Source organism: Fusarium coffeatum (assembly GCF_003316985.1).
Source record: "Fusarium coffeatum strain FIESC_28 chromosome Unknown BRIP53273_contig_194, whole genome shotgun sequence".
Lineage (NCBI taxonomy): Eukaryota > Fungi > Ascomycota > Sordariomycetes > Hypocreales > Nectriaceae > Fusarium > Fusarium coffeatum.
Genome location: NW_022157987.1, coordinates 193,902 through 206,824, shown reverse-complemented (window position 1 = coordinate 206,824; position 12,923 = coordinate 193,902). Strand labels below are relative to the sequence as shown.

General features: G+C 50.2%; 6 protein-coding genes across 6 annotated transcripts; 3 read left to right on the top strand and 3 right to left on the bottom strand.

Annotated features, from left to right (window-relative positions):
• Positions 1-434: 434 nt before the first annotated feature.
• On the top strand, positions 435-2,080 carry FIESC28_08359 (uncharacterized protein; the record flags this gene model as incomplete). The annotated part of the gene is made up of 3 exons (XM_031162497.1): positions 435-526; positions 758-1,665; positions 1,716-2,080. 3 exons carry the CDS (start codon positions 435-437, stop codon positions 2,078-2,080), a joined length of 1,365 nt encoding a protein of 454 aa, XP_031013510.1.
• Positions 2,081-2,988: 908 nt separating this feature from the next.
• FIESC28_08358 (uncharacterized protein) lies at positions 2,989-5,660 on the top strand (the record flags this gene model as incomplete). Its single annotated transcript, XM_031162496.1, has 3 exons — positions 2,989-3,162; positions 3,237-5,268; positions 5,320-5,660. The coding sequence occupies 3 exons, from the start codon at positions 2,989-2,991 to the stop codon at positions 5,658-5,660; spliced, it is 2,547 nt and encodes an 848-aa protein (XP_031013509.1).
• A 353-nt stretch (positions 5,661-6,013) lies between these two features.
• FIESC28_08357 (uncharacterized protein) lies at positions 6,014-6,748 on the bottom strand (the record flags this gene model as incomplete). The annotated part of the gene is made up of 1 exon (XM_031162495.1): positions 6,014-6,748. The coding sequence occupies one exon, from the start codon at positions 6,746-6,748 to the stop codon at positions 6,014-6,016; it is 735 nt and encodes a 244-aa protein (XP_031013508.1).
• An 803-nt stretch (positions 6,749-7,551) lies between these two features.
• On the bottom strand, positions 7,552-8,645 carry FIESC28_08356 (uncharacterized protein; the record flags this gene model as incomplete). Its single annotated transcript, XM_031162494.1, has 2 exons — positions 7,552-8,434; positions 8,572-8,645. The coding sequence occupies 2 exons, from the start codon at positions 8,643-8,645 to the stop codon at positions 7,552-7,554; spliced, it is 957 nt and encodes a 318-aa protein (XP_031013507.1).
• Positions 8,646-9,268: 623 nt separating this feature from the next.
• FIESC28_08355 (uncharacterized protein) lies at positions 9,269-9,732 on the top strand (the record flags this gene model as incomplete). The annotated part of the gene is made up of 2 exons (XM_031162493.1): positions 9,269-9,521; positions 9,599-9,732. 2 exons carry the CDS (start codon positions 9,269-9,271, stop codon positions 9,730-9,732), a joined length of 387 nt encoding a protein of 128 aa, XP_031013506.1.
• A 445-nt stretch (positions 9,733-10,177) lies between these two features.
• FIESC28_08354 (uncharacterized protein) lies at positions 10,178-12,676 on the bottom strand (the record flags this gene model as incomplete). The annotated part of the gene is made up of 1 exon (XM_031162492.1): positions 10,178-12,676. The coding sequence occupies one exon, from the start codon at positions 12,674-12,676 to the stop codon at positions 10,178-10,180; it is 2,499 nt and encodes an 832-aa protein (XP_031013505.1).
• Positions 12,677-12,923: the final 247 nt, after the last annotated feature.

The window sequence follows — 12,923 nt, the reverse complement described above, 5'->3', positions numbered from 1 at the left end:
TATTTTGTCCACCTCTTACAAGCTCGCCTGTCAATGACTGGTTCATTTACCTTTTCCATCGCATGTCAGCAGTGTAAAGATGGTAGCGGGCGATCCATTGCCATAAGCATCCCTGCCTAGTTCCGCCCGGGCGCTTCTCTTTTAGATGCACATGAAGCCCTGCAATTGGCTGATCAGCTTCAGGATCCAACAAACAAGCCGGCATCCGGCAACAGGGCGGGGGTTGGAAGTGCTTGGGAGCTTGGGCTCATGGGTATTCCTTGTTTGGGGCACTTAGACAAGACATGTCGTGTGCCCTCACAAATGTCCATGACCTAGTCTATAGTAACTTACCGGGTACACGCAGAAGAAAAAAAGGAACTACCAATTACACATTGGATCATTCTTTCTTGGCTGACACTGAGCTGTTCCTGTAACGTGCCTAGATACTAGCCATGAATATCAACATCAAGTCTATGCCCGAGCGTTCCGCTGGTCTCTCTCGTTCATCAAAACCTGCCTCCGCCCCTCCTGCAAACGACTTCTTGTGTGTACTCTTCTTCCTATAATTTTGAAAGTTCTACAGTAACTTGTTTGCCTGATACCATTTTTGCGTTCTCTTTACTTTCGTTTGTCAAACCTTGGCTTGGCTTGGCAGGGGTGACGGCGCCTACCGCTTCGTACCTGACTGACATAGAGCTTCGTCAACACCATCAGATCAGGCATTTCACTACGAACAAGCTTAATTTCGCGTTCGAGTTTCTTCAGCTCTCTTCAGTATGGGAGTCGGTTCCTTTCTCGAACCACTTGTCGTGGTGACCCTCCTTTTTGGAGGCGCCTACTTCAACCGCAGCAAGGACTACAACTTCTGGACCAACAAGTCAGGCTTCGCCAGCCTCAAGAGCTACAAGCGCTCTGATGACCTACCGAATCGAGACTCAACAGACAGCTTGATGAGCGGATGGAGTGGTTCGCGCTCACCAAGACTGGACTCTCATAAGAATACACAATCGAGTCTGCGCCGTCGCAAGTTGCAAGTGTTTGGCTACAAGCGCATCGTTTCTACACCAAACACTCATGTATTTGAGGATCGTCTATTAAGTCGACTTTTGAAGAAGTTGCCTTTCCTAGTTGAGTGCTGGTACTGGTTCCTCATCTACTTCGTCTACCAGGTTGGTCGCGCAATCACTGCGTTGACTCTCGATGAGGGTACCGTCGACGTAGCCCGCCGACATGCCCTACAGATTATCCACCTCGAACAGCGTCTTCATATCTTCTGGGAGGTTGACTTCCAGAAATGGTTCCTCGCACGACCAACTATTCTTCACTGGATCAATCGCATCTATTCCTTCATCCATATTCCCGGCACGATCATGTTCCTCGTGATGCTATACTACTTCACAACCACCCGCCATCGCCGTTATGCCACTGGTCGCGTGCGCTCCGACAATGTAACTGCTGGTCCTGCTCTTTATGAAGCCCGTCGGCGAACTATGGCCATGTGTAATTTGATTGCGTTTATCGTCTTCACAAGTTGGCCTTGTATGCCGCCTCGACTTCTGAGTGACCCTGAGTATAAGGGCCCTGATGCTGAGGAATCAAAGAGTTTTGGCTTTGTCGACACTGTTCACAGTGGCACTGGGGAGAGCAGCGTCTGGACCACAAACAAATTCTGTAACCAATATGGTAAGTGGAACTCATAACTACTCAAAGCTACAATGCTAACTCACTTACAGCTGCCATGCCCTCGCTGCACTTCGGTTACTCTCTCCTCGTCGGTCTTACAGTCGCTACCATCCCCGTCACCGGCCTCCGACCCTACTCATTGAAGCGATTCATTATCGTTGCTTTAGGACTGTCATACCCAGCTCTGATCTTGACTGCTATTGTCGCTACAGCCAACCACTTCATACTCGATGCCGTAGCTGGTGCCATGGTCTGCGCAATTGCCTGGAACTGCAACGACTTCCTGCTCAATTTCTGCATTGTGGAAGACTACTTCCTGGCTTTGCTACGCCTTCACAAACCCGTGAACTGGACCGATCCTGAGACGGCTGTCGAACCTGAGTTCCAGAGTGGTCTCATGACTGAGGATGTTTGAGAAGTCCAAAATGGACGGAAACAAGAACGAGCCCCATGACCTTTTTAATTTTAATCATGTTTTTGTAAGGGGTTCTTGAGCATGAAATTCGAGGCAGTGGAGACCGATAACTTGAGAGTATAGAATTTCACTCTTCAAAAGAGGCATGATTGATCATCTCCTTTCAAATGAATCGATGGTGCGCAGACGGGAGTGGTGACAATAGGATATCATACCATGCGGTCAGCCAGATGCCGGCATTATGTAGCAGGCTCCTGACGCTCATAAACCCAAAGAGGGAACAACCTTAATTTGATATGGTTAATATAATCTGTTGACAATGTCTTGGGCTGAAATGCATGCTGTCAAGTCAGGTTTCTGCTACCCTAAAGAATCTAGTGTCCAAACCTAAGTATGAGATCAATTCGCCCCTTGTTGTTTACGTCGGCATCCACGTATTTTCAGTGCGTGGTGTGAAAAACATTGAAACCATTCCGTATGCCCGTGACGACGCTCGTTGGTGAGATTATTTCCTTTGCCTGCCAGTAAATGCAGCCATGATACCGGGGACGTGATCGACCTGCTAAGCGTTGATTATCATGGGTACTTAGGACCCTAATAGATATCGTCGATTTTACACCAAATTCAGCCACAAGCACAAGTGCCTCTGATAACACGAAGTGGGGTACCTCTGTGGCGGGGCACGTCGTCATCTGTGATCCGTTTGGGCAAGAGACAGCAGCTGCCTTCGTGCTTGCCTTTACTCACATGCCACCCAACGACCACGCATCTCTTTTCTCATCGTGACCATTTATTAAACGCCTTTCTCCTTTATACAAACTCTATCTGTGTTACCTCTGCAGTAAACCAAGTGAATAGATCAAGTTTTTACCCGCAACAACTTCGAGCTAAGAGCTCAACTTCTCGCTATGTCGCAGCAGGATACTGGGGCAGCTGATGCCCCGCCACAGCAATCCTCGAGACGATCTGCGTCACCATCAAACAGCTTCTATGCGCTGAGCGATGATGAAGAGGGCGAATACAACACAATCAGAAATGCCGATACAGGAAGAGGCGTCAAACTTCTCTTCTCCAAGAGCAAGGTGAGTAAACTCTGCATCCACATATTGCGCGAGTTGCATTTGGAAGAGCGTTGGACAGCAGCTGACAGTCGCAGGTTTATGTACACCCAACACCATCTTCAAAGGACAACATCCCAGGATATATAGCACTTCTCCAACAAAGAGGTCATAATGAAGAGCGGCCTTCTTCCTCTTCTTCTCATGATTCCCAACATATTGCTTCTTCAGACCTACTTCTTGCTTGGATCCCCGAATCGTCGCTCGGCGACTCTGCTAGCATCTACGTCAAGGTCGACCTTTGCGATGGAGACTCGCCCCCGAAACAGTCTTACCTGGTACCTCCTCCACCGACCGTTACGAGCCATGTTGGATCTGTTGGAGGCTATGCCTTTGCGATTCCAGTGAGCGCTGTCTACTCGCTTCTCGTTCGTCCTCCCAGTCTTGGCTGGTGGTATGGATCCGTCATCATAAACTCCCGTGCAGGCGACAGCTTCCCTGCTCTCTTCTTCCACGACAACGAATGCCAAAGCACGATCCTTCAAAAGAAGAAGATCGCCCGCGACACATTCGACCCTTTTGGAGAATCTGGTCAGATGTTCTGGGGTGGCGACGAGGTTGTAAAGTGGCTGCGTCGTTATATCAAGATTGAGCGATCAGGTGCCGAGCCCAACATCTACTTGCTCGAACCGTCAAAGGAGGATAGTGAAGCATTTGGTCATAAGCTTACATCCAGCCCATCGCAAATTGGTCGCCAGGATAGCTCAGTAGGAGCGCAGCAACGCGGTGCGGGGGGACCTTCAAACCGAGATGCGGAGATGGACCCTTTCGTAAAGCTGATCAAGGAGACCGGCTGGAATCTTATGGAGAAGTTCAGCAAAGTCACCACTTTCACACGAAGAGCGGCCCAGGATATCGTCGAGAACCCGAATCTGCCACCACAAGTAAGACGACTACTAAGGAATCCCGAAGTCCAGACACTCCAGGATGAGTTCGACAGCGCCAGAATATATCTAGCTCGTTGGGCTATGGGTATTCAGGAGCAGAGCGATCGCGATCGGAGACAAAGGATATGGTCCGCTCACGACGTGATGGAGCTTGAGGATACTGATGTTGGCGAGTTCGAGCTATTAGAAGGCGCCAGCAACCTCTCACTCGAAGAACGTCGCAAGGCAGTGACAATGAAAGAGTGGAATACTTTTTTCGATCCTCAAACTGGCCGCTTAGCGGTAACTATTGATGAAGTGAAGGAACGAGTCTTTCATGGAGGTTTGGATCCTGATGATGGGGTCCGAAAAGAGGCCTGGCTTTTCCTCCTCGGCGTTTATGAGTGGTACAGTACTGCTGATGATCGAAAGGCCCAGATGGCCTCTCTACGCGACCAATACTACAAGCTTAAGCTGTCCTGGTGGGAGAGACTCGAGGGCGACGGAGGCGAGGGCGAGACAGGAGAGTGGTGGCGCGAGCAAAAGGGTCGAATTGGTAAGTTGCTCACCATCCCTCAGCCTTTCTCCCCGGAACGATTTGCTAACTTTACGATTTCTACAGAAAAGGATGTCCACAGAACAGACCGCAACGTGCCTATTTTCATGGGAGAGGATATTCCTCATCCTGACCCGAGCTCACCTTTTGCCGAAGTTGGCACCAATGTGCATCTCGAGCAAATGAAGGAAATGCTCCTGACTTATAACGAGTACAATAAGGATCTCGGTTATGTTCAGGGAATGTCTGATCTTTTAGCGCCGATCTACGCTGTAATCCAGGATGATGCTGTGGCTTTTTGGGGCTTCCAGAAGTTCATGGAACGTATGGAACGCAACTTCCTGCGAGATCAGTCTGGTATGCGTAACCAACTCTTGACACTAGATCAGCTTGTGCAGTTCATGGATCCTGTACTCTGGAACCACCTTCAAAAGGCTGACAGCACCAACTTCTTCTTTTTCTTCCGAATGCTCCTGGTATGGTACAAACGCGAGTTTGAATGGTTGGATATTCTGCGATTATGGGAAGGTTTGTGGACAGACTACATGAGTGCCAACTTTCACCTTTTTATTGCGTTGGCAATTCTCGAGAGACACCGCGATGTTATTATGGAGCATCTGCAACACTTTGATGAGGTGCTCAAATATGGTGCGTATCTACATTCTTAACACGACTCGATCGTATGCTGACAATCTTTAGTCAATGAGCTCTCTGGTACAATCGATCTGGAGGCAACTCTCATCAGAGCAGAGAGCCTCTTTAAGAGATTCCAAAGACTTGTCGAGGCAGTTGACAAGAAACAAAACTTCCCTGCTCCTCGATTCAATCCCAAAAACGCCTCTGGTTCTTCAGAATCAGCGGAGTCAGGACCTTCAAAGGATGGCAAGACACCCAGTAAGGGTAAAGCTAATGAGCCTGCTGCACCCCCGCCGCAGCCAAAGACGATTACCCCTGAGTTGCGCAAGCTACTGAGTAAGGAGGTGGAGGTGCTTCCCAGGACAACTGTGGCTCAGAACGGTGATGGTATGCCGAGCAAGTAAGAGTCTGTCTTCAGTTTCGCTATATCCTGTTGGACAAAGATTGGTTGAGTGTACTTTTACGCTTCAAGGGGTTACTTCACTAGGCGTTTAGTTAACTTTTGCAGGGAGTTATTGGTATTGCGGCAACTTGAGCAACATTTGATTTAGATCGGTCAGGTGCGGCCGCCGAAGGGAATACATGATATATCTTATATTTACTGTTTGAAGCATGGCATTGAGAAGTAAAAATCCATTATCTTACGCAACGCCTTTCTATCCTTTCAAGAAACGTGAACGCCATACATCCAACAGGCCTCGACCTTCGCTCTTCGAGGCTCCTATGTGTACAGCTCCTTTCTACAAACAAGGCTCCCTTACCTGTATCCGCGCGGTCCACTAGGCAATCCTCTCCTCAGACCAGCATTACCGCCGCCACCTGCCTGGTCGTACATCCCGCCTGGCCCAAATCGGTCCTCGTAATTACCACCGCCCCCTCCATTGTTACCAGCCGGAGGCTGAAAAGGTCCTTGACTTCCAGCCTGCGGACTTGTCGTGCGTGATCCGCCGCCGCCCCAAAGCCTTTGTCGTAGCCTATCCTGTGCAGATCCTCCTCCAGTACCAGCACCACCAGGCGGCACGCTCGCAGTTTCGGGCCTACCGAACTGACCACCTGCGTTCTGGTAGCTTCCTGCACGCTGCTGGCCTGGCAGTGGTCGTCGAGAAACATCACCGCCCCCTGGTTGTAGCGAAGCGGGTGTGCGTCCACCACCAGCGCGAAGACTTTGAGGCGCTTGTTGCTGCTGTTGCTGAGGGCCATTATCCCACAGACTGCTGAGACCTCCGTGCTGCTGTTGCCCCTGGGCACCGAAGCGCTGACCGGCCTGTGGCGTCATCATAGGTTGGACGGGTTGCTGAGCTGGGGCCTTAGGGTCCGGTGGCAGCCATGCGGGAAAGGGGCGTCCTTTTTCGATGTAGTAGCCGCGGAGGACACGGCATACATGAGTATCGTCTTCGGTGTCACCATCTTGTTCGCCTGAGAGCAGGTTCTGGCGAAGAGAGGAGATTTGAGATGACGTCTTTTGGACAAGGTTGGAGTACCAAGACGCCATGATGTAATATGTTTATCCTACGATAATAATTCCGTAGACAATACAATGGTGCGTTTTCGCATCGATGGGTGTTTAAGAGCTACAAGTTGCGCGCGTGTCTCGTGATGTGGGTTTGTTCGCAGTCGGTTCAAGGAGCGGTATCGTTGTCCAGGGTGTAAGATTATGTCGTAACTGGGGCTTGCGACGATGAGCGCAGTGGTATATTGCCTTCGCAATTGATTCTGTGTGCAGCCAGCTGCTATGGTTGATATAAAATCAGGATTAGAGGTTGTTGCAAGGGTCGAGAAAAGGTTAACGCTGGCGAGTTTAAAGAGGGGAGAGTTGAGTTGGAGGTGAAAGTGACGCAGGGATTCTTGGATATGCAATGCAAGTGGGCTGGAGAGTTTCATAGCTGCCTGAGCTAATCATGCGCTGCGGTTGGGCGGGGCAATTCAAGGTAAGGAAACGGGCGAACATATGTAGGACTTGATAGTGGGGCAGGTCCTGGCTATAAAAAGAGTATGTTTTAATTAAAAGTTTACTTTGATAACAGAAGCAAGTAGGGCTTCAAACGATGATCAGTTTCGCTCAAAGAGGTATCACAATTGTTCCAACAAGCTCATTAAGTAGCAGTCTATTTGGTGTCCATCAACTGCCTTACTCGAGCAAACAACTTCGCAGAAATAAAGTATTGTACTGTAATGCGCCCAGATGGTGTAAGATAAGGGCCATCATGATGCTTTTCCTTTCCTTCTCCCCATTTTCATCTTCTTTCAGAAAACGCAAACTCCTCAAACGCCGAGGCTTTACTTTGTAGACAGCGATTACCACGACAGGTCGTTGGTCAACATCAACTTCTCCTTCTCCTGCTGTCTGGGCTTCTTGTTCTTCATCTTGATAGCCCGTCCACGCTTTCGCTTGTTGCCAGACTTCTCGCTCTCAGATTCTTCACTGTCGTCCTCATCCTCGTTCTCCTCGTCTTCCTCATCGCTGCCGAGCCACTCCTCGAGGTCGCCAAGTTCATCGTCGCTCTCGCCAATGTCGGAAACGTACTCGACCTGGTTCTCAAGGTTGTCGTCCTCCTCGCTCCACTCAGCTTCTTCGCCATTCTCGTCAAGACCCTTGTCCATATCCGCATCACGCTCGCCCTGACCCTCACGCTCCATAGCGTTAAGAACCTTCTTCCAGATGTGCTCGCTAACGTTGAGGGGCTGATCACCGTAGGCTCCCTGTCGTAGACGCTCAACAAGCTCTCGCTCAATGGTTCGCTCGAGCTTTGCAGCGGCCTCGGCCTTGCGTTCACGGGCCTGCTCACGATGCTTGATCTTGGGTGCCATCTTGGGCACAAGCTTCTCGCCCAGTCTTTCCTCTTCAGCGGCAATGCGGCGCATGCGGATTTGAACTTGAGTTAAGCGGGTCAAGCGCTGCTTGCACCGGTGAACCATGTACTTGGGCCAGTAGATCAATTGATTGTCAATCTGCGAGAGCGCCTCGTTGTACGAACGGGACAACAGGCGCTTCTCCCACATTTTGCTGGGCATATGCATTCTTTCAACCGTCCGAAGGTAAAGATATAACTTTCCTTGCTCTTCTCGAATCGTAGCATAGCGAGAGTTGGCGAGAGGACACGATTGGCGGTTGCACAGTCCAGAATGATTCATCTCGTTACGACAGAAAGCCGATTTGTGGTCCTTTGTATGCGGCATCCTGTTGAGAAGTTAGCATTCGCTTGTGTCTCATGTCCTTGAGGTTGACGGCTGGTCGTGCTGTGTCGTGTCTTGCCAGACATCGAGAAGAAGAAGAGAAGGGAAGAGTACGAAAGAACGTAGAAAATAAGGTCTTACTTTAGGCGGAATGAGCAAAAACTAGCTCCTCCATTGCCATTTATGATATTCCAGACCACTTCGTCGGACGCCATCGTGAAGAATGTTGAAGTTGGTGGTACTTGTGATGAGATGCGGAGACGGTTGGCAGATATCGCCAGGTGTAGCGCCAGTAAGTGCGCGAAAGAAAGAAAACCTGAAGCAGACAGCCCAGAGGCTTGGTAGATTCGAAACTCGTTCAATCAGGGGGAGCGCAAATTTGAAGTTGGTGAAGGTTGGCGATGCAGAGACGATGAGTTTGCAAAAAAATTGTCTACGACAAGCTACCGATAAGATAAGATAGAAATTCCAGCGTTGTGAGCCCACTATGAGCCAACAGCAGTGGGCCAATCATAGGCATGAATACCGCAACCCATCCTCGGTGGCTAATGTAGCGGATGCTGGTTTCTCCGAACCGCTTGCGCCGCGGCTCTGCGTCACCCTGCAGTACGTACCATGACAGCTGCGATAGCATCACGTTGGAACTTGGCCAGCTTCGCCGCGTAACTCACCATCAACAAATTTCACGATCACCGAGCTCCACGAATCCCGCCGCCTTGTCGCCATACGGCTTGATCATATCTCTTCGACCGATAGGATCTCTCCTTTCTCTCCCCACGGGAAATCTCACTCGTTGAAATCGCCGCATACCAGTTCGATATAAACATCATCGCCCAACATGACTGCCGGTCTCAAAACCATCATCGCACTCTCCTTCGTGCTCGCCGTTGGATTCCTCCTCGTTATTCTATCCTGCGCGCTATGGAAGGAGTACTACCCTCTTCTCGTCGTTGCCACCTTCGTCATTGCGCCCATTCCCAACTGGATCTGCGGACACTGCGCCAATCCCGATGATTTCGTCGAGAGCTCCGGTGCTGCGGTTCTAGATCTTGGACGCTTCTTTACAGGATTCTTTGTTGTTATGGGAATTGGTAAGTCTCACTGTTCCTGGTCGATTGGCGGTTTAGCGCAGGGTTCAATACCGTTCACGTGGCTAATTCTTGTGCAGCTCTTCCCGTTGTCCTCGCGCACGCCGGCCTCATCGCAGTTCAAGCCATGGTTATGTCCATCATTGGCGGTCTATTGATTTACGGAACAATTGTCAGCTTCGGCATGTTCTTCCACGAGGAGCAAGAATTCTAAATGCGCGCGCGCGATAGAAGCGCATGAAGTCAGGATAAATGAGATGAAATAGCGACTGAGAAGGCATTTCGCCTTTCAGCAGGAAAGAGGAAGGTAATTGCTAGCATAAAGCCTGTACAACGCGTGTATGATCACAAGAAGACAAAGGAGTCACATTTGGCATTCAGCGGGGTTTTAAACATGGGTCTCGGCTACTCACAAAGGGGGGTTACGGCAATGAGATGGTTATAGTCGGTCGCCAATGCTATTCTTTTTATGGGCGTCATATAAATCGTATCATCTTCTACTATTTTCGTAATGCTTGCGTTTCCTGTCTATGCTGTTGAAATTCAAACCCAAAAACTCCGACGATGTGTACGTTGAGGTATCATGTCTAAAGTCAAATGCTGCGCCAGTCCTGCCCAAACGTCTAATCCAATCTAGCCTTTCCCTTGAGAACTGGCACTCAAGCTGCGTCTCTGAATACACCCATGGGACCGGCAAGCTTGGTAAACATCTCATCCCTTTCACCTTCGGGTGTGCTGAGAATGGTTACCGCACCTCCAGCTCCAATCCTCCATACTTCTCTGGGCTCGGTCTCATCTTCTTGAGCGGGAGCCTCCTCATCATCCCATCGGAACATAGTTCGAATGGTAACACTCCAGTCGCCTGCACCAGTGACATCCATATACCCTACGACGCCCGAGTATAGACTTCGCTCGTGATGACCCTCGATAACCTGCAAGAGCTCGCAACTGCGTTTCTTTGGCGCTCCTGTCATACTTCCGGGAGGGAGAGCTGCAGCCAGAGCATCTAGGCCAGTATATGGGCAGTGAGAGTCAAAGCTGCTTCGACGAGCACCGTGAGGCTTATGTCCGTTGCGTCCAGGTAGCTGTCCATTAACAACCGTGATCATCTGGAAGACAGTAGCATATTCTTCCACCTTCATCAAGTCAGGGACCGTAACATGGCCGACACCGCAGACACCATGCAGATCATGTCGTACGAGATCGACGATCATGAGGTTCTCGGCTACTTCTTTGGGCACATGGAGGATCTTCTCGGCCTGCGCTACTGTCGACACAGCTTCTGACTTGCGAACGGTACCCTTCATTGGTCTCATTGAGCACAACCCGTTACTATCATGGCGCAGGAAGCGTTCAGGGGAGCAGCTGAGCATTGTGGCGCCACCAAGTCGGATGAAAGATCCAAAAGGAGCGGGCTGTCGGTTTCGCAACGTTTGGTAAATATGCCAAGGGGCGTTCTCGTTGTTTCGAGAACAAGGCCTCTCCATTGTGGTTTGTGATGTCAGGCAAAGTTCATACGACTCTCCTGCTGCGATAAAGTCTTGGCACACTCGAACCTGCTCCTCGTATCTATCAGGTTGCGGTGTTGTGATGTTTACTCTCTTGTGCTGAACAGAGTTGCCGTTGATATGTCCGTTGATGCCGTTGGTTCCCTTCGAGGCTCTCTGAGATAAGCATCGTTGAATATTTGCTGTCATCCTTTCGAGCCATTGGTCGTCCGATCCGCGAGGTCTTAGATTTTGGATGTATGCGACACCGGCTCGGTGATCCAAGACGACGCTTTTGGTAACCCATGCCAAACAGATATCAGGTCTCTCATGACCCCTATTCTCTGGCACCATTTTCTTCTCGAGGCCGTGAAGACCCATCTCGTAGGTGATAAATCCCATGAAACCACCCTTGAAGGCTGATTTTGACTGGTCGAACCCAGAAGGATAGCTTCGCTTCTCCCAGAAGTCTGAAATTATTTCCCAGACCTTCACTGTGCCGTCTTCGAGACTGATTGTCTCGGTCTTGTCGCTGCTACCAGCTTTACCTGGAAGCCGGACGGTGACATAATCGTTCGAGACGTTGTACTCAACTCGAAAGGCTTGCTCGACGTCTAGAGCAATAATGCTGTTCAAGGCCAACGCATCACCATTCTTTGAGCTTGATGAATCAAGAATGACTGATTCTCCTTCAGCCAGTCCCAGCGCCTCGACAATCTCCGGTACACCAGCTCCCTGGGGTAGAGATATTTCGCGATGTGTGTACTCTGCTGCTTTCGCAAAGTCTCGCAGGGACCCCGTCTCAAAATGTGATGCCGACCACCATTCTCCCGATAAGCGTTCCTTGTGCGCAGCTGCAGACTCTAGGTGGTTCGGTGGTGAGAGAGTCTGGATTTCCAGCAAAGGCCCCTGGACTTGTCGGCCGTAATATCTGTTCCACTGCAGAGCAGCCTGAAACCAGTTGATGATAACCCCTTGTGCATTCTTCTCAGTGCAAACAGACTCCGGGTGATATTGAAGACCCCAAAAGGGCTTCCTGAGATGTCGCACGCCCTGCAGAATCTGCTCTCTTCGCCCATCATCTCTTATCTCTGTAGCCCATGCCAGAGGTGCAAACTCCGAAGTCGGCTTCCAACGGTTCTCCTCCTTCCAGCCATCACTGTACTGCCCGATATCCACGCATAGACTGTGGTATAGAGTAGCCTTGAAAGATGGTACTCCACGGAAGATGTCATCTCCCTGGTGCTCAATTTCTCTCACCATACCATGCAGGCCCCTCTTCAATCTTCTCACGACCCCACCATGCGCTCCAAGTAGACTTTGGAAACCAAGACAAATGCCCAAAACAGGCAATTGGCGGTGCTCAGGAAGATCCCAGAGCAGGTTGAAAGCTCCCACATCCTCCGGGTTAAGTGGCGATCCGGGACCAGGACCGCAAACTACTGCATCGAACTGAGAGAGATTGTCGAGAAACTCTTGCTCCGTCCACTTGGCGGGCGCATCGTTCTCATCAAGTCTGTCGACGACTGAGAGATCGATTCTTATGACGAATATATCTGCTCCGAGAAGTGTTCGCAAAAGTGAGACAATGTTGTTTGTGAACGAGTCATAGGCGTCAATGAAGAGAATCCGCTTCGGCACCTTGGCCGAGGGCTCAGGGCCTACGGTCATGTTTTAATAGAATTATGCAAAGCGTTGTACGAGAGGTGATAAGCTGAAAAAGAAACTCGCAATTGGGGCGAGGTCAGAGATAAAATCGATAAGCTCTCGGCGTTGCATAGGTAAGTTTATAAATTCAAAATATTTGCCGCTACAAGCCGGAGCTGACTCGGCATCCGCTACCGCGGATTGAAGACGTTAAACCACTGGAAATTCGCAGCTGCGGCAGAAGATTATCAGGTGATCGGACAGCCCAGAG